The sequence below is a fragment of the Corvus cornix genome, chromosome Z (assembly GCF_000738735.6).
Source record: "Corvus cornix cornix isolate S_Up_H32 chromosome Z, ASM73873v5, whole genome shotgun sequence".
Taxonomy (NCBI): Eukaryota; Metazoa; Chordata; class Aves; order Passeriformes; family Corvidae; genus Corvus; species Corvus cornix.
The window spans coordinates 71,672,757-71,692,431 of record NC_046357.1 but is presented as its reverse complement, the minus strand read 5'-3'; the positions used below and the strand labels follow the sequence as shown (position 1 = coordinate 71,692,431).

Genomic DNA, 19,675 nt, shown 5'->3' with positions numbered 1-19,675 from the left:
ACATTCTCTAACACTGAATAGCCTATATATATATTTTGTCCCACTCAACAGTTTTATATCAATCATGACTGAAGACATTTATTACCTGGTAACGCACTTAAGAAAAGGTCTGTTTTCTGAAATAAAAATATTAAGTTAATTTCTGAGTGCAATTAAATTCAGTGTCACTGAGCCCATATATAAAATGTTAACTTCTGATAGAAAAAAATCATTGTATTTTACAGCTCACTCTGCATTAGTGTAATGTACCAAATTACTCTACAGTAGTAGCCACAGAAATTCATATTAATACTAACTTCAATACAAACAACAGTAAAGCAGTCAATATTGAGCAATGATAAGAGAAAACTGCTCAAGTGGTATCCTCAGGAAACCTCTGTAGATTGCACTCATCTTTTAAAAAACAGGATACACACTTAAGTGCAAACTAGTATGAGACCATTAAAGTATGCAAAATGGTTGTCAAGAAATAACTGCATTTTTCCCAGAGAGCAGAGGTTCATCAATAGATAAAAACAGATTGTTCAAGCAATATACCATCTAGGAGCACTGAAAGACATCACTGTCAGAAGTGCGTGCCTAATAACTCATCCTGCTCTCACCAGTTTTCAGTATTACACTTGGCAACTTTCCGTCATTATCTTCAAGGACTTTGATAGCAAACAGTAAAGACTGTTTTACAAAACTGCAGTACTCAATCTGATCTAAGGATATCAAGTGCTCAGTTAAGGAGTGACATTATATATTTTCTTAATATTTCTCCAAAATGGTTGGGGTTTTTTTTCCTGCCTTGAAATACATCCATAGGTCAATTTTTCTGTGAATATTGACTAATCTAGCAAGTACTAACGAAAGCTTTTGAGATCTCTTATGCTGTATTATCAAAGATAGATCCATCCAATAGTCAATGCTATCCAAACAAAGTACACCAGAAATGAGTAAACTACAGAGCTAGCCATACTCCCAATTTCATCAGACAATAGTGTGCAGAAAAGGATATAAACAGGCTACCAAAATTTCTGAAATTAAATAAAGTAAGCCCCAGATCCTTTGGTTCTAAGCTTCAATCAGGTATCTGAGCGAAGCCTGATATCAGTATTTCTGCAAAAATACATCACAAGAAACCATCTCTCCCTCTGAGTTTTCTAAGTCAAGATCTACAACTTCAGTATTTTGCAATCAAAACATCTTCAAGTTTAATGTTTTCAGTCAGAAGCAACACTAACCTTAGAGATTCTTAATGAACGCAAAAACAATTACTATTTATAGCATAGTTTAAGGCTCGTGAAAGGAACTAAGGTTTGGATAGAAAAGTATCACACTAAAAACCTGCCTAGCTGTTCATACGTAAGAAGTTGCCAGGTGACTGTGACTTACAAATGCCTGCACTCAAAACTCTAACTCACTACCACTTAGACGTACATCTTCCATCATTGGCGAAGACAAGGTCCCTATAATTTTTAGTCAGTCACCTCTGCTTGTTTGTCTCATCCTACCTAGGAACACTTCTGTATTTCTAACATTACCTTTGCATGTTTTTAAATGCTGACAACCCACTACTTTCACTGTGTTTTGAGCAAGCATAATTCAATGACATTCTGAATCACAGCTAGGGCTTTAACAATACAGTTGCTGCTATAACACACATTCAAAGAGAGTAAGTAGCCTTGCAAAAATATGTTACGAAATGATTCAGGTGGCTGTTTCTGTGACCACTTGTTTAACTTGCCTGCTTTAAGAAATTTGTGTAATTGTTCTTTATTTTGCTCCTAAGAGAATACCAATAAAAGGCTTCTGTGTTTCGGAAACCAGTCAAAATTGTGCATGAAAATACTCCCATCTGCCAGTGTAAATCAAAAGCAGCATCTTCAAAACTCCAACCCTATCTATCAAAATTTAATTACAGTAAGAAGACAGAACAAAGACACAGCATCACAAAGAGCTCCTATATCCATACAAGTAACATAGAGGTGTGCACAAGAATGGTGCCCATACCACTCCACACTGAGTGGCTCACAACCATAAGTCAAGTTATGAACCTCACTGCAGTCAGAGCTGTCACCTCTGGTCCGTAGGCAAACAAGAGATCCCTGTATTTTTCCATGCTCCATGAAAGATGCTGGCTATCACACCCCCAGTCACACCAGCCCCATTAAGCCCAGAAAGCCCTTTCTACTGTGAGAAGGAATGCAGTTACACTGCATCCCTTTAACCAGTTCACAGTACAGATATATGGCTTCTGGCCCCCAACATGGCCCCAACACCACAAGGCCCATGAAAGGAATAAACCACTCACAAAGAGGTAGCAGATGGTGAATTTACCATATGGAAGGAGGCAGCTGCTATTGCACCTGGAAGCATGTCACATTGTACAACCAAATCCTTCTATTTACATATTTCCTTTTTACATGTGGCAAAACCAAATATGAAGCTTTGCTGCTCCACTAAAAGACTCTGCTCTTACAGTACACTGCAATTTTTGCTTAGGAACACAGTAGGTAAGGGAGAAGAGAGTGCAAGAGGAAGTGCTGAAGGGAAGTAAAAGTGAGTTTCAGCAACTTAGTACAAATATAGATGTTGATAACATCTGTAGACCTCTCTATTTCTATCTAGAAAAAGCTATGATGCACAGGAAAAACAGTCATCAAATGCCACATGCACTTCACTCAAGGCTCTTCTCAGCCAAACCATGGTGCTTCAAGCCTGTAGTAACAGCGGAGAACTTGTGGAATCATGGTCAGACTCTGCCTTAGTGCCTTTCACACATTAGAGATTCTTGTTACCACCTCAGACTACGAGCTCTGTTTCAATTACAGGCAAAAGAGAGCAAAGACTACTTTGAAGTGCAAAAATCCTCAATCTCAAAAGACACACAAAAATCTCAAGGAGTTTCATGAAGACAAAGGAGAAAAATTACCCAACAAAATATTCTGAATTATTATTTTTGTCTTCATATTCTGTTAACCTCAACCATCCTCCTCTCAAGCCTTCCATGTGAAGATTGTCTTGGGGGTGGATCACCGTGATGAGGATATCCCACCATGATCACCTGTGGTCATTTGATCACTGCAGTCATTTGTGCCAAGAATTGTCACTGTTTCCTCCTGGGTCCCCCACAGTTCAGGGGATACCACAAGAGGTGTAAGCTCGGCCTGGGATCCTGTGAGGCATGAGGGCAGGACTGTCCTTTCCTTAGGCAATCGAGGAGAGGAGCCACAGGGGTAACAGTGAGTGTGGTTGGCCTAGGATATTGCTACCTCATCATTTTCGGCAGTGTGACCAAAACCCGCCTGCTTGCTTCCCTGATTCCTTGCTGCAAGGGAGCCCAGACCCAATGCCTGAGTGCTGGCTGAGGCCAGGGCCATCATCACCTGCGAAGGTCCCACTCTTGTATCAGAGTGCCCCTGCTGGCCACAAGAGCGCGGTACTGCACCTTGCCTGCTTCACCGGAGCCCGCTGGCACCCTCTGTCGGCTACAAGGCAGTCACTACAGCTCTTGCATCACCAGAGTTATCAGCGCCCCTGCCGGTTGTGGTCGTAACTACACCACAAGGGAAAAGTGCTTAACGGGCGAGAAAACTTCAGGGGGTTTTTTTGTTTGTTTGTTCTGAGACATATATATATATATATATATATATATATATATATGTATGTATAGCTCATATATATACTTCCTAGTAATGTTATTCCTTTTCCCATATTTTGGCCTGGAAGCCTCGTAATTTTTGAAGTCACAATAATTTGGAAGGAATGGTTGTTTTTCCATTGCAGGAAGGTTTCCACCCTGATTATTTTTCTGGCAGATATTCTCCTCAGCAGATTTTAAACCAAGACAAGATTCAATGCTCCTATTCACTGCTGAGTTTCATTTCAGTGTTAATAGTTTCTCCCAGTCTAAACAGCACTCTTGGTTTTACTACTTTTATCCAGATTCTGCCTTTTATGATGACTTCATTCCCCATCTCTGTCCTATCTGTAGGCTCTGATACTGCCTTTACGCACATAATTTGTAGCAATTAAACTAAATTAAATTTCAGTTAGATTTTACTACATTCATCTCCTTCCATCTTATTAGTCATTATTCAGTAGTTACCAACTTTTCACCAAGTCTTTGTGGTTCTCCACATCACAAAACTTTGCTATCAGAAAAAGATCTCCAAATATACTACAATGGATGCACCTTTAAAATCAGCAGCTGAAATTAACTTCTAGCCAAGTAAGTGTTCTTTGTGTCATGTGCATGACATTGAGTGTTACATACTGTTCTAAGAACATGAGGGAGAGATTTTCATCCCTTTTGCTTTCCTAGGCATTTTTCTAAGAGGCACTCAAGCATACCCATGTATGCCTAACAAAGACTCATTCTGCTTTTCTCATTTTTTTGTTCCAAAAATCCCTCAAAAATAGCACAGGGAAGACTGACTGAACTGTGCTGCACTACAAGACTGAGAACCACCAACTAACATGGAAAGTCACTACCACAAGCACTCTTTGGCACACTATCTTTGTCTAACTGTGGGACTTGCACACCTCCACAAGAAAGCCATTAAAACTCTCTCAGCAGTTTATGTCAGGTCTGAGCTAGAACTAAATAGATCAACTGAAAACCTCAGTATGTCTTGACAAAGAGACTATGAAAACATGAAATAGCAGAATAAGCATATAGTAAAAAGAATAACACAAATAATTTCCAAAAGGACAGAAAGGCTCTAAAAGTTTCAACAGCCGTAGCAAACAATGCCATAATTTTCAAAGAGACACAGGTGTGACAAGAGCATAATATCCAACACTGAAAAGAAGGCTGCCTATCTCATTTTCCCAAAAACCACCAATAAGCAAGAGAAATACAGCTAAACTTGATGAAAAATAGCTCTTGAAACAGCTGGCATTTTTCTTACTAAAGAGTCAGATTAGGCAATGAATTCTGGAACTCATTAAAGGCCTTAGCAAGAAACTTTCCATTTATACACGCTAGGTATCTGTGCCCTCAGGTGAAAAATACACCTTTTTCTGTTAGAACTGAGTTATTACTTCTGAAACAAAGTTAATAAGGCTACATAAATGAGCAGATACTCTTGACAATAACTAAGGAATTTCTAAGATGTTGCTCAGTTTGTCCACCATAGGAATAAAGACATTTCTCTAGCATCCTTCTTGTTTTAAGGAACAGAAGTAACAAAAATATCCACAGATGCTTAGAAAGCATAAAAATCTACGCAAGAAAAAAACTGAGGAAAAAATGTGCTTTGAATAAGACAATGCAAGCAATTCCTTAGTGTTTGGTATTATGTAAATATCCAACCTTGAATCTGGTAACATCTCAAATGCTAACTCTATTAACATATGGCAATATTGAGAAGAAACTGACTTAATGATCACTCTTATATTTTATAAATAGAAAATATAATACAATTTATCTATAAAATAACCATACAAAGCCTCATGGGCCATAAACAGAATTTCCTTTATATGGCTAAATATTTACATAGAGATATATAATTTTACAGAAAGCAAGAAGTTAACTCAATAACAATAAAAAAGAAGATGAAAATTTCAGAGAAACACCTTAACACAAATCTACACATAATTACCATATGATTCCTGAGTCGACTATCAAAAGTTGGCTAAACCTAGATGGTGATCATCCCACTCCACCCAGCTGTGAGGCTGCAGCTGGAGTACTGTGTCCAGTTCTGCTCCACACAATTCAAGAAAGATGTGAACAGACTGGAGAGGATCCAAAGGAGGGACACTAAGACGAAGAAAAGGCTGAAGAACCTGTCTCATGAGGAATGAATGAGCTAGGCCCCTCCTCTCTGAAGAAAAGGCTATGGGGCATCTCATCACCATGTTCCAGTAGTTAAAAATCATTCACTGAAACAACCTCCCTCAGTAGGAAGAAAAACCTCACTGGAGGTTTTCAAGATGTGACTGGACAGGTTGCAAGATAATCTCAGTTATACTCCCTTTGCCCCAAAAGGCTGGGACATAAGAACTTCGAGCGTCTGTCCCAATCTGGGCTGTTTTATGGTTCTATGATTCTATATATTCCAACCCTCATGAAACTTTATATTCACAAAAAACTGCAAACTTGAGGATGAACAACTAATGCTATTTCAGTTTAGCAAAAAACAGAACACCAACCAAAAAAAATTGATATGGTGTGAAGTTGGCCCGAAAAGTAGCTGAAAATACTGAAATTTTAACATGAAAATTACTTTTCTGGGTCTGATATTCGTAAGAATCAGACTGCTAACTTTCCATAACACACTGTGTACATCAAGTGTCCTGGAAAACGCAATACTCCATTCCCAAAATATGACTGGAGCTTTGAAATTAATCTAGCAACACGGGATACATTAATTAATACATGTAATTATAATAAAAACATACCCTAGATGGAAAAGCTAGGTATTTGCAGTAAATAATTAAATATTTAAAAGTCACTGTTAGCTACTTTAGAAAAACCTTTTAAAGGCAAACTCCTGAGCTTTCACCAGAGAAATTAAGTTATGTATCTACATAGAAAGTAATTAAATATTTTTTTTGCCAACCTAAAAATTCCTTGTGCTTTCATTACAAATCTTCCCTTTAGCTACTGTCATGACTTTATTCCCAACTAATTACAGTAACAGTTTTCAGCAAATTGGTCCTGTAATGTGGATCCTCACCTATAAATAGTATCTCTATACATATAGATAAAATCACTTGAGTTGAGGTGACCACTGGGGATCATCTAGTTCAACCTTGCCCCCCTCCTGCCCCCAGCTCAGATAGGATCAGCTATATCTGGTTGCTCAGGGCTGTGTTCCATTGGGTCAGGAATATCTTCAGTGATGGAGACTTCATGACTATTCCGAGCAATCATTGTCACTGTTTGATCACCTTCACCATAAAAAAACCCGAACAAAACAATAAATAAACAAAAACATTATACATACATAAATACATGTTGTATTTAAATGGCAATTCAAGTTTTTCCATTTGTCTCCATTGCCTCTTGCCCTGTCACCTCACACCACTGAGGTCAGTCTACTATTCTCATCTCAACCCTTCCCATAAGATCTTTATACTCATGTTTAAGACCCACTCAAGCTTCCTCTTCTCCAGGATCAACAGTACCAGCTCCCTCTGCCTCTCTTTATGTGACAGATGATCCAGTCCCTTCATCACCTTGATGGCCTTGCACAGACCTCCCTCAAGTAACTCCATGTCTGTCTTGAACTGGCAAGGCCAGCACTGAATACCCTAGATGAGTCTCACCAGTGCTGAGCAGAGTGGAACGATCATCCCCCTCAAGCTGCTGGCAACACTCCTCCCAATGACGCCCAAGATACTGTCAGCCCTCTTCACCACACAGGCACGCTTCTGGCTTTGTTCACATCCTCACACCCGCATCCTTCTCTGCAGAGCTACTTTCCACCTGTTTAGCCCCACCACATCCTTGGGGTTACTACTCCACAGTGCCAGAGCTTTGTATTTCCTTTTTTTAACTTTTTTTAACTACACAAGATCTCCTGCAGCCCAATTCTCCAGCCTGTCCACATCACTTTGGATGTTAGCACAGCTACCGGGTGTTTTCAGCTACTCCTCTCCCAGTTTTGCATTATCTGTGAACTTGCTAAGGGTGCATGCACCCTGCCCAAGCATCCAGGTCACAGTACTGGCCCCTGGTGGTACCCTAGGGAATACCACCAGTGACTTGCCTCTATCTGGACTCCGAGCTGCTGATTATGCTCTGTTACCAGTCACTCAACCAGTTTTCAATGTACATCATGCCCCTTTACCTAACCTGTACACTGTCAGTTTGTCTGTAAGGAGACTATGGGAGACAGGGTCCAAAGCCTTACTAAAGTTACAGTAAACTCTCTCCCTTTCTCCCCAAGTCAATGACTGTATCACAGAAGGCTCTTAGGTTGGTCAAGCACAATTCTCCCCTTATAAATCCATGCTGAATACTCCTCACCACCTTCAGCACTGAACATGATTTAAAGATAGACCCATTTAATAACAGAAACTTTTTTCTGCTCTATTACTATCCAGAGTGATAGACAAGGTATTTTACACAAAAAACTACTGAAGACTACCTTCAGTCTTTAAATAGCATATAAAAGTCTAAAAAGCGGGTCAAGTATATAAACTCTGTCAAGCACTGGTAACATTTTACTGGTACTGACCATACTCTGGAGGGGCACTGAGGAATCAACCCTGCAATACTTCTGTGCAGCACAAATACTTAGTTTAAACAAGATGCCTTCTCCTCCCTTCTACTGTGCCTACCAGCAAGACATATAACAAGATGCTTGTTTTGTCTGGGAGAAAGATATGAAAGAAACTGAAAACTGCTACAGGAGTCTTAAGAATTTATGCCTGAATCAAAATATGGAGTGCTATACTTAGGAGACCTAAGCCCTAACTAGAAAATTAGTGTTCCTCTTCCCTCCACAAGCATTAAACACTTAGATAAAAAAAGGGTGAAAAAATACAGCATGATATTACACTTCTTAATGGGGTAGGCTAGTAGATGAACTGCCAAAGTCACACACTGATATTCTGGGAGTCAATCTATGACACAAAATAAAAACTAAATAAAGAGCAGATCAAGAGACTCTAGTTGCTGTTTAAACAAAATGACATTATCTGATGTTAACTAGAAATACTGACTTAATTACTGAAAAGTCCTCCTCAAACTTCTAGCTTCAAATGCTGTCCCACTTCTGGTTTTATTTTTCTGAAGTTTTCATTTACCTATGTAACTAACACACTCAGTTTACTTACTGCTTCACTTCCTGTAGCAGGTAGGTATGATGCTGTTCTGCTGTGCTTAACCACTCATTTAATACAGTACTTCTAACACCACATATCCAGCCAGAAGTGGCCTGGAGTACATTACCCACCAACTTAGAAAAATAAGGTGTTCTCTTCCACACACAACAGGAACTGGTGAACATATTCATTATCTAAAAAAGAAAATATTAAATGCTAACTACATTAACTGCCATACACTAAACCTCATACACTAAAATCTATTAACATCACATTTCATTTTTTTTTAAACAGTACCTAACTGAACACACCAACATTATTTCCTCCCAGTTTCCAGTGCAATAGATTCATTCATTAGTCTGGAAAAGGGTCTTCTGCCATTATTCAGAAAAAAATTCCTTTTCCTGAGTTGCTGTAACAAATACCGCAGAACTCGCAACTTGCCACCTTCACATGAAGATACCAGAAAAATGTTCTACTTTAACACAATCCATTCTTACCTAATATTCCTCTACCTGTCTTTATCTTCAGTGCTTTTTCTTGTTATTATGTTGCCTCAACAAGCATCAAGAGTGACTGTAAGAATATAGCTGCTTTGGGCAAGATTTGTTTTAGCCAGACAGTATTTTGATGCCCTACTTCATTTTGTGTGGTTCATCATTTTCAGATTTCAACTGATTTCCATTTCAAACTGATAACCACTGCTCAAAAAACACCACACGAAAATGCCAGTTTTGCTGCAATACTGGAACTGCTACGGCCACATTAATGCAACACTAGGATATAAAATAATTTTGTCAACTAAGATTTTAAATCAAATACATAACTGAATCAGCATTCATTCATTAAATCCAAGGGCATTTCCTTACACTATTTGAGCCTCTGTCACTCAGCTCTACAAATGGGACAGAAAGCAAGGGGAAAAATGACCTAAACAAACACAGAGTTGCCCACTTTATTCCTTAGTACCCTGTGCCTCCCACCTAGCACTAAGCTGCAACATAAACACACCACCGCTGTGCTCCAGAAGAATGAAACCCCCCCACAAACTGAATAGACAAGCCTCAAGTTAGTTTCACTCCAGATCAAAGATTTTAAAAATCAACCCTACTGGGGGATTTTGAGTTTGTGAATAAAGAGAAGGTGTTGCACGCTAATATCCTCCCACTGCTTGAATATTAAAGAATACGCACTAAGAGCAGACATATTCCCCAAATCTCCTTGAACAAACTATATTTACAACACCCTGATGGGAAATGCAGAACCTGCATCTGCTTAATTTCCCATCTCTTCATATTAGTTACTGTGAAAGCCAGAATGTCAGCTTTACAGTATTTAAAAGCATACTCATGTTTTAAAAAGCAATTGTAACATCTTTACAACCTAAAACTTGGAAGACTATGCAGTCATATTTTGCACGGTTTGTGTTTTGTTTGCTCTGGGTTTGTCTTTTTAACTCGTAAAACAAGCTCAGAGAAGAAGTGATAAAGTTGTGTCTAAGTTTATGCAGAATGTTTTATTTTATACTTAGAAGTCTAATCTAAGATTGGAGCTTGAACCTGGACAAACCAGCAGCAACATTTACCAGATACTTCTCTCTGGAGAGAAGGTAACCACTCAGGAAATCCTACAATGCAATGCATGTCCATGGGAAGGCAAACAAACCTAGTGAATTGTTACTATTATAAAAGAAATAACACATGTGAATTCTTATAGAGGAGAACAGTAATTTTGTATTATGGCAAGGCCAGGAGTGAAGAATACTCTCAAATCTCACATGTACACATCAGATATTGTAAGCAATTAAGACTGGAAAAGCCATGTGACAGAATTGTGGAATTATCGATCAAGCCATCATGCATTCCTCCTATAAAAACTGAATGAACAAGGAGAAAGTGGGACAGGGTGGAGCTGGCAATCATATTTAAACAAATGGAACAGCAATCCTGTAATCACATCCAACTGGAGAAATTTAATACAAGTTTAAACTGAAACATCCACTACTCTTCTCAAAGACTCATATTGGAGCTTCCTGTATATATGATGACAGATTAATACTGATCTCTGGTTTTAGTAATAAATCAATAGCTCAACCCTAGAGAAGCAGATGGTATAACTACAAAGAAAGAGCATTTCCAAAATAAAACAGCAGTACTGAAAAGACCGGATTTACTACTGACATATGCCGATTTTATGACTTAAATGAGAATGATAAAAACTGATGCTGCATAGCAAAAATAAGAGATTAAAGACCGGGAAAAAAGCTTCTAAATCATCAGCCAACTTAAATATTTTATGGAAAAGTCCCACACCAAGGATAAAAATTAAAAAGAAAAGGCTTAAGTATTTGGAAGTACAAACTTCTGAATCAATTTCTAAATGTATTTTACTTCTTGTCTGCTCCAGTATTACATTCTTCAACAGAACATTTAACTACAAAACTATGCCCTGGTCCTGTATAAGGTAAGTAGCATTCTCTGCCAAAACAACATCAGGGCTGAAGTCTTCCCCTAGCCTGTACTCCTTGCCAGAAACCTAACATCCTTTTCTAAAAGTTAACCATGCTGCTTGCACATGGTTATAGTATTGCACCAGACAATGTTTTGACTGCAAAATCCACTCAGAATTGTAGATGTGGTAACAATTAATTTAGTTTTAAAAACTGATTACTCATAAATAATTGCCCTGCTTTCCAAAAATACTGCAAATAAGCTTGATTTTTGGCTTTTTCCTCAGTTCTCTGAGGAACTTAGGTCTGACAGAAGCACTCTGAACTTTTCAGAGAGAAAAACGAGAAAAGCAAAATCCTGTACCTCCTGTGCGTGGCACGCAATCCTGAAGAAGTAACTTTGCTTTTTATGCGCTTCTGTTTCCCAGACTTCTTTCAAAACTGCCTAATCCTATTTCCAACTTACTAGGAACTTCTACAAGTTTAAGACTATTCAAACACTGTCTTCAGAACACAAGGCCTCAATGTTTACAAACTTTCACACAAAGTCTAGAAACCAAAAGATAAAAGGACTGCTAGGAAGCCTGTCAAGGTTAGAGAGACTAATTTAAAAAGAAATCCCATAATGTTACAATTTTATGTCCCACTTAAAATGACAATGGCTCCTGAAATCCTGAAAGTATGTAATGCAGATCTTAACTCTGCCAGTCAAATTATGACAGAATATAAGGAAAGAACTCAAAATTCACGTAAATTTTTAGGTTAACTTTCTGACCTATCCATATATCTCTCTTTAAATACAACTGTATGTTGCCCCCTAAATTATCCACTATACTTACCAGAACTTCAGGAACAACATATTTATATAAATTATACTAATGAAAAAATTTAGGGCTCTGAAACAATTTCATTTTGGAGAGAATATGAAAAGGATATGGAAAAAAAGGTTTATTTTCTGTTCTAATACACATCTTGGAAGTGCTTTGCATAAACCTGCAGATTTTCTACAATAAAATCCAAAGGTTGTGTTTACAGTACTTACTAATTACATGGACTCTATATAACATTATCTGATCTTATATTTCACACAACATAAACATAGAAATTAGTCTGCCTCTAGTGCAAGATTATTTCTATTACCAGCACTGCAAGAATGCAAATTAACCTAATATATGGACAAGCACCATAAAACCTAACTATAAGTTTACAATTTATTCCAAATGTCTCCTCTATCCAAGCATAATCTAAATGAAAACAACTTTAAATTGGCTGAGCAGCAAGGCAGTTAAAACATTTATAAAAATATCCCTCTGTAAAAGCTTTTAAAATTTGAAATTATTTTAATTCATTTTACTTCTATGGTTCAAGACTGTCTGAATTTTTAAAAAGATCAAACGTGTGGGCATTACTTTGGCTATGTTTCTATAAAAAATGGAAGAAATAGGTTACCTTTTTTTTTTTCCCAGCAGAAAGCAATGCAATACAAAATGATGATGTAGTATAAGAAGTATTTTATGGTACAGATAGGATTTTTTAATCTATTTAGAGAAACTAAGTTTATGGCTCTACTGAGAAGGCGCTATCAGTCACTGGAAAAGTCTCCCCAACAGGTAGTTTACACCACAGCCGGAACAGCTCACTCTTCCTGGCAGCCTGCAGTATTGCTATGAAAACTTGCAAAAAACTAACTTAAGCGCCTTTTTCCCATGAGCTGATCCCACTCAGTACCAGAGGATCAGCTGCCGGTGAAGGGGAAGGAGCCCGACCTCCTTTCGGCCGCCGCTCACCCTCCCGGGTTGCGGTGGGCTGCCCTCCGCAGACCCCGGGCAGTGTCCCGGTGAAGCAGCCTTCCTGCTGGAACGGAACCGGAGGGACGGAAGGCGGGGGGGGGCGGGGGGGGGGAAGGGGGGGGACGACGCAGAACTTCTGCGAGACTTCCAGCCGAGTTTGACACACACTTTCCCCGCCTAGAGGTGGGGGCCCAGCGGCGCGGCACCCACTCCCCACAAGGACTGGGGCGGGGGCGGTGGGTACTCACTGGTTGGTGGGGGGCGCGTTGAGTGGAATGGCCACTTCCTCTTCCTCGTACTCCGGCCCGTCCAGAGAGTCCCCCTCGTCCACTGTCCCCAGCCCCCCGGCCAACGGGGGCGGGGGCGGCGGCAGCGGGGGGAAACCGGAATCGGCAGCCCCAGCCGCCGCCGGAGGGGCGGGCCCCGCGCCCAGTTCCAGCAGCCCCAGAACCGAGCACAAAGCCGGCCCCCCTGGGGGACCGCCGCCGACCATGAAGGGGCCTTGCGGCCCCGGCGCCCTACCCCGGCACACGGCAGGGCAGTGCCCCAGCTCCCCGGCGGCGGCGGCTCCCGCCGTCCCAGCCCCAGTACCCGGGCCGCCCTCCTCACTCGCGGCCTCGGCCGCCATCATGTTGAGCCTCGCCCCCTCCGCCGGCCGCCTCACGGCGGGGAGGAGGTGACAAAGGGACTCCGGCCCCCCGCCCCCACCCCGCCCCGCCCCGGCAGGCAAGCGGAGCCGGGACGCGGCCGAAACTTCCCGGCGGAAAAGGGCCGGGAACAATGCCCGGCTGGGCGGGGGCTAGCCCACTCCGCAGGGCCCCGTTCGGCTGCCTCGGCCTGCGGCCGCCCCAGGGAAGCGCCGCCCGCCCGCCCGGGGAACTCGGCGCCTGCGCGGCGCCTCTGCGCGTGCGCGGGCGGCGGGGCCCCGGCCGGGCTGTGCGGGCCGGTGGGTGTGGGGGCGTGAGGCCGTGCGGGCCAGGGAAGCAAAGAGCTTGTTCCGCGGCCGAGATCTGCGAACGCGCGGGACTGGGGAAGGATTCACCATTTCAACTCAACATGAAGCACTGCAACCCTGTGTAACCCGTATGACCCAGCGCCAGATCTGGACGCCTCTTGAACACCTCCAGGGATGATGACTCCACTATCTCCCTGGGCAACGTGTTCCAATGCCTGACCACCCTAACAGTGAAGAAACGTGATGATCCTTTTAGGTGCCTTCCAGCTCAGCTTATTCTGTGTAATCTGAATCTCCCCCGTCTCAGTTGGAGGCCATCTTCCCTGGTCCTGCCACTGCAGGTACAGTAGAAGGGACCAGTCCCCACCTCACTACATCCTCCCTTCAGGTACTGATGGAACAAGTGGATATGGTTTTGTCAATGGAGGATTAGACAGGATATTAGGAAAAATATTTTCACTGAAAGGGTGGTCGAGCACTGGAACAGGCTCCCAGGGCAGCGGTGGACTCGCCATCCCTGGAAGTGTTCAAAAACTGTATGGATGTGGTACTTGAGTATTACGGTATCCCGCAGCTGTAGAGAGGAGAGGAGAGATCCAACAGGCAGGAATTGTGCAGCAATCTTGATTTATTTAATTATTTTACAAACTCTTTTATATAAAAAAAAGACTTTTTTTCATAGTCTAATTGGTCAAAGGATCAGCCACCTATTTGGGTGATTGGCTAAAATCCTAAAACATCCATTGTAAAATATTTTTCTACTGTACCATAAACAAATCTCTGCATGGTCGCAGGTGTTCATAATTTACAGAACTCTGCTAATAGCTTCCGTGAGAGAGAAGAGTATCTCACGGGACTGGAAAGAAGCAAGAAAAATTCTTGCTAGCAGCAATATTGTGTCCACACTTGGGGACTTGGTTTAGTGGTGGACCTGTCTGTTGGGTTAATGGTTGGACTCGATGATCTTGGTGGTATTTTCCAACCTTAAGGATTCTGACTGTAACAATAAATTTCAAAAATGCATCTTGGTGGTGCTGTTTACCTTGTAAGAGCTGTGACTCCATTGCTGCTTTACTCTGTACTTACCTGAAACTGGTTTTTTTTCATGTTACTCAAGCCTGCAAGCTCTCAAACCCCCTGCCCCAAATTTATACCTACCTATATCATCAACCATTTTCCTCTCTTAAGTGGATGCATCAGCTTCACTTCACAGCTAAGTACTTCTGGAGTCAAGAAGACAGCATGTGATTGCCATTACCAGGCAATACAATATGTAGATATCTTTAGATTTTATTTTTTCCCCCAGTCTTAAAAGAGCTGAGAAGTAGAAGCACGTTGACACTTGCATGTCTCTCTACAGGTCTCAGAAGGCATCTAAACATTCAGGTTTTCAAAGCTTTGCATTACCCAAAAGTCTTAAGTGAATTTTTCCTGAGGCCACTAAAACAAACTACTGCTCTCACTTTCACAGCTCTGAAGCTCTTTTTATCTGCTGAAATTCAGTTTCATATCTTTCCTTTTAAGGGCAAGCTCTGCTTCCAAGTTACACTACTAAGGTATGTGGAATTATGCTGGGTTTGTGCCCAGGGTCAGTGAAAAGAGAAGCTGGCTCTAGCCCTCAGTTTATACCATTGTAATACATCCATTCATTGCTGGTTTTCTGCTTTAAGGGATTGTAATTTCAAGGAATGTTGTAGGCTGCTCTCTCTCTAGGTTTCCCTTTACTGCTGCTTGCTTTCCCTCACAGATTTCTAAACAAAATAATTTTTACACAGCCTTGTCACTGTAGTAGTAGCAATAAGCCTAAATATAGAAATGCAGTGTAAATGTTTATAAGATTCCCTTTATGAGCTAAGCTTTTCTAAGTGCCTTCCAGGGCAGCAGCATGTGTATGGAGGCATGGGGACTAGAAGGACAGCTGTGCTAAGAATTTCACTCAGGAGGAGGTAATGTGTCTACAACACTCCTTCAGGAGGTTTATTTTGGTGAGAACAGTTTTAAATTCAAAAAGGATTCTGCAGGGAAAGAGCTCCGAGTAGTATCAGCTGAGCTGTTACCTGTCTGCGCCTGAAACACCTTTTCTGTTCACTTTCCAGGCAAAGTTGCCATCCCGAGTTACTTGGTGCTGCAAGTTATATACATCACCTTGTGACACTTCTTAAGCCTTAGAAGTCGACTCCCTCTTTAGAATCATGAAATATCTCGGATTGGAAGTGATCTGTAAGGATCGTTGAGTCCAACTCCAAGCTTCCCTCAGGACTACTCAAAACTACAGCTACAAGCCTTCATGGGACTTTTTTTAAATGGATGTATCTGGATGAAGGGGCAAGTGTAATGATATTTTTCTTGATACTTCTTGAGCTGCTGCAAATTCGTCTTTTTCTGAAATCCCTGGTATAAATGACAATAGGATAGTCAGTCCTTCATCCCTGTTGTGTGAATGGTGTCAGGTTGGATTCCCTGAAAAGTGCATTTGCATGTTCCCTAGTTTGAGCTAGTGTAATAATACATATTGTGAGAACGGTGACAGGGGGAGACGTTCCAGGCAGATGTGTACCTGACTAGGAGCTCAGGTATTCAGGCTGGGTTTGTCACTGGTTTGCATGGCATTGGGCAAGTAATTTGAGCAAGGTTATTCCTTCTCCATCAGTAAAATAAGAAGCTACTTCACAGATGCGTCAGAGAATCAATTAGGGGTTTTTACAACATTTGAAAGCTGCTAAACATTAATGCTTATTAGGGTGAAAAGCCACATAAAATGTGACACAGTATTTCAGTTATTAAAAGAGAAGGTATTGCTTGGACAGGAGATACAAATACCACCAAACCTTCCCTTTCACTCCTTATTTCCTGCTTCTCTCTTCTACCTGAGCTTTTCCAAAGTGTTATCCTATTTCAGAAATTAATAGCAGCAGAGGAATTTTCAGTCTTTCTGTCATAGGACAGAGTGATAAGAAAGCAGCTGTCCTGTAATGAAGAACCTGGAATGCTCCAGCTATTCCAGTTCTTCCTCTTGTACTCTTACACATATAAAATAAACAGTTACAGAGAGTGCTGTTTCTTCCTACCTCCATAGCTGTCATGCTACATGTATTGCTGAAGAGGTGGAAAGGTGGGCAGAATTTGGATAAGAACTTGAATATTGATATTTTTATTTCCTGTGACTTAAATTCTCTACTTTCATCATGTTTATATTTTGTTTTTATTGAATACAGCTGATTCTGTTCAGAGACTGATCATCATAAGGCAGTCATTAAACAGCCATCATCACTGCTTTCATATTTAATTTTGGGTCTATGTTGTCCGTTTTTCCATACTCATGGTACAAAATAGAAGCTTTTGTTTGTATTGACCATTTTGTTTGTATTGAATCACTGGACAGAGATTAGATCAGCAATGCTAAGCAGCTTTTTAAATATTTCCCTTCATTTTATGAGTTCAACTGTTTTCAAGTGGTATTTTTGGTTAATGAATTTTTTATTATTATTGATTCTTGAGAAAATTTTTGTTACATGAGAAATTATCACTCTCAAACTCCAAACTCTTCCATGACCTTTTGTCCCTACTGATTTTGCTCCTGCATGGTTTGATATCTTTTCAAACAAATGTTTAAGCTGGAGATGAGTTAAGCACAAATAAAAGACTATACTTAAAGAAATTTTATTTTATCTTGAGAGTCAGTATGTTTATGAATTTGAAATTCATTAAAAAATTACTGCTGGATCAGTACCTTTATTTTTGTCTTTTAAGCAGTTGGAAAAGTATATGGTCTTGCACAGCCCTGGGTTGGTACTAACTTAGAGTTGTTAGGGTTGTGTTTTAATTTACAAACCAACCAAATTCAAGATCTAATCTAGAGACTGGATGAAACTGGTCAGTAAAGTGGAACCCAAACTGCAAGTCATGGATCTGGCATTCAAGAGGCAGATACTGTTAGTTGCCAGCCACAATCTTTAAGTATGTTGGAGATTAAAAGAAAGAAAAACAAGAAAGATATAAATTTCAGTCACAGAGGTGGCGGCATATTATCTTAGCACACAAGAGGCAAGTAGAAGTACACTGAAGAATATTTATTTTATTTATTTTGAGACACTGTGATTCTTTTCATATGTGATTTTCACAGATGTCTTTGTCCTTATCAGTGTCCTCTCTGACAAATTTGCTGTCTTTTTTAGTATATAATAGTTAGTTAAGCAGCATTTTTCCTCTTCTATGAGAGTTAAAGTTTATATGCTGATGCTGGTTTCAGCTGAGGTAGAGTTAATTTTCTTCATGGTGGCTGATATGAGGCTGTGTTTTGGATTTGTGCTGAACACAGGGTTAATAATATAGAGATGTTTTTGTTATTGCTGATCAGGACTTGCACACAGCCAAGGCCTTTTCTGCTTTTCATGCACTTGCCATGCTGGGAAGGGTGTTTGGGGTACATGGGGGACTGGGAGGAGACACAGCCAGGACACCAACTGACAAAAGGGATATTCCAGACTGTGTGACATCATGCTCACTATATAAAGTAGAGGTAAGAAAGAGGAAGAAGGAGAGCATTTGGAGTGATGGCGTATTTTTTCCCAAGTCACTATTACACGTGATGGGGCCCTCTCTCCTGGAGATGGCTGAAAAACTGCCTTCCCTTGGGAAGCAGTGGATTAATTCCTTGTTTTGCTTGTGTGCATGGTTTTTGCTTTCCTTGTTGAACTGTCTATATCTCAGCCCATGAGTTTTCTGGCTTTTACCCTTCCGATTCTCTTCCCAGTCCTACTGGTGAGGCAGTGAGCGAGCAGCTGCCTGGAGCTTGGCTGCTGGCTGGGTTTTCAAACCGTGACACCCTGTCAACCCAACACCCCTTTAACTTCAGTAGCATACAAAAAAAGTGCTATGTGATTGCTCTGTCAGTCTTTCTTAATGGCTGTGATCCTTTTATTAAAATTCTATATTATTGTCTGTTAAATGCAAGAGAAACTGTACTATTGATACTTACCTATGTTTATAATTTAGGCCTTCATAAAAAGCACGTTTGGATTCTCCCCTGAGCCTGTATATACTGTCTCCATGTACAGATGCACTGAACAATTATGTTACTTTTTAAGCAACACTAAAATGATCCTCATTTTTGGAAGCTGATTCGTTAGTTATTGAGTTTTTTCCATAAGAAGAAATGAAAAACTGAGTTGCAAAGGACAACTTCCTGTTTTTCAGTTTTAAATGTGAAAATATTTGCATGTAGTAATTTCCCTGCTTAGTTAATTACATCTAACTTCCATAAGGGTTCTCAGTAATGATAGAGCTTAGGTTTCTGAAGCATATCTCTGGCTGTTGATGGACAAAAGTTACATGTTGACAAACATCTTTGTATTTTTGCAGCTGCTTAGGTATCCTTTGGATGTTTATATAGGTGCTCAGGAAAGGAAAAAGGCATGATAAGAATGAACAAACAGGAAAATATAACTACACTCTTAATACCTACAGAACTTCCTCTGAGACTGGTGATGTAACCTGCGTAGGATAAACACAGCTGTTGCATAGAGGACTATCTTCCATTTCAAATTTGGGTAATTTTTGGTGCTGTTTACTCTGCAATTTTTAAATAGTTTAATAACACCATTGAGGAATACATAATTCTCACTCATTTCAATAAAATAATTTCTCAGTTTGTGGTTATTAGTTCCAATGGCTTAAAATAAAACATCTACTTATATCTTCTATTTAAATAAAGAA

General features: G+C 40.4%; 1 protein-coding gene and 1 long non-coding RNA gene across 2 annotated transcripts in view; one reads left to right on the top strand and one right to left on the bottom strand.

The window, feature by feature from the left end:
- The window catches only part of RASA1 (RAS p21 protein activator 1), a 59,072-nt gene extending 45,379 nt beyond the window's left edge, over positions 1 to 13,693 (bottom strand). Inside the window, exon 1 of the mRNA XM_039567174.1 lies at positions 13,254 to 13,693. Coding sequence (XP_039423108.1) covers positions 13,254 to 13,636 — 383 coding nt within the window. The 5' untranslated portion in view covers positions 13,637 to 13,693. The remainder of the gene's footprint in view (positions 1 to 13,253) is intronic.
- Positions 13,694 to 13,912: 219 nt separating this feature from the next.
- On the top strand, positions 13,913 to 17,689 carry LOC104693190. The gene is made up of 2 exons (XR_752500.4): positions 13,913 to 14,301; positions 16,057 to 17,689. It is a non-coding gene; the product is annotated as an uncharacterized LOC104693190 (long non-coding RNA).
- Positions 17,690 to 19,675: the final 1,986 nt, after the last annotated feature.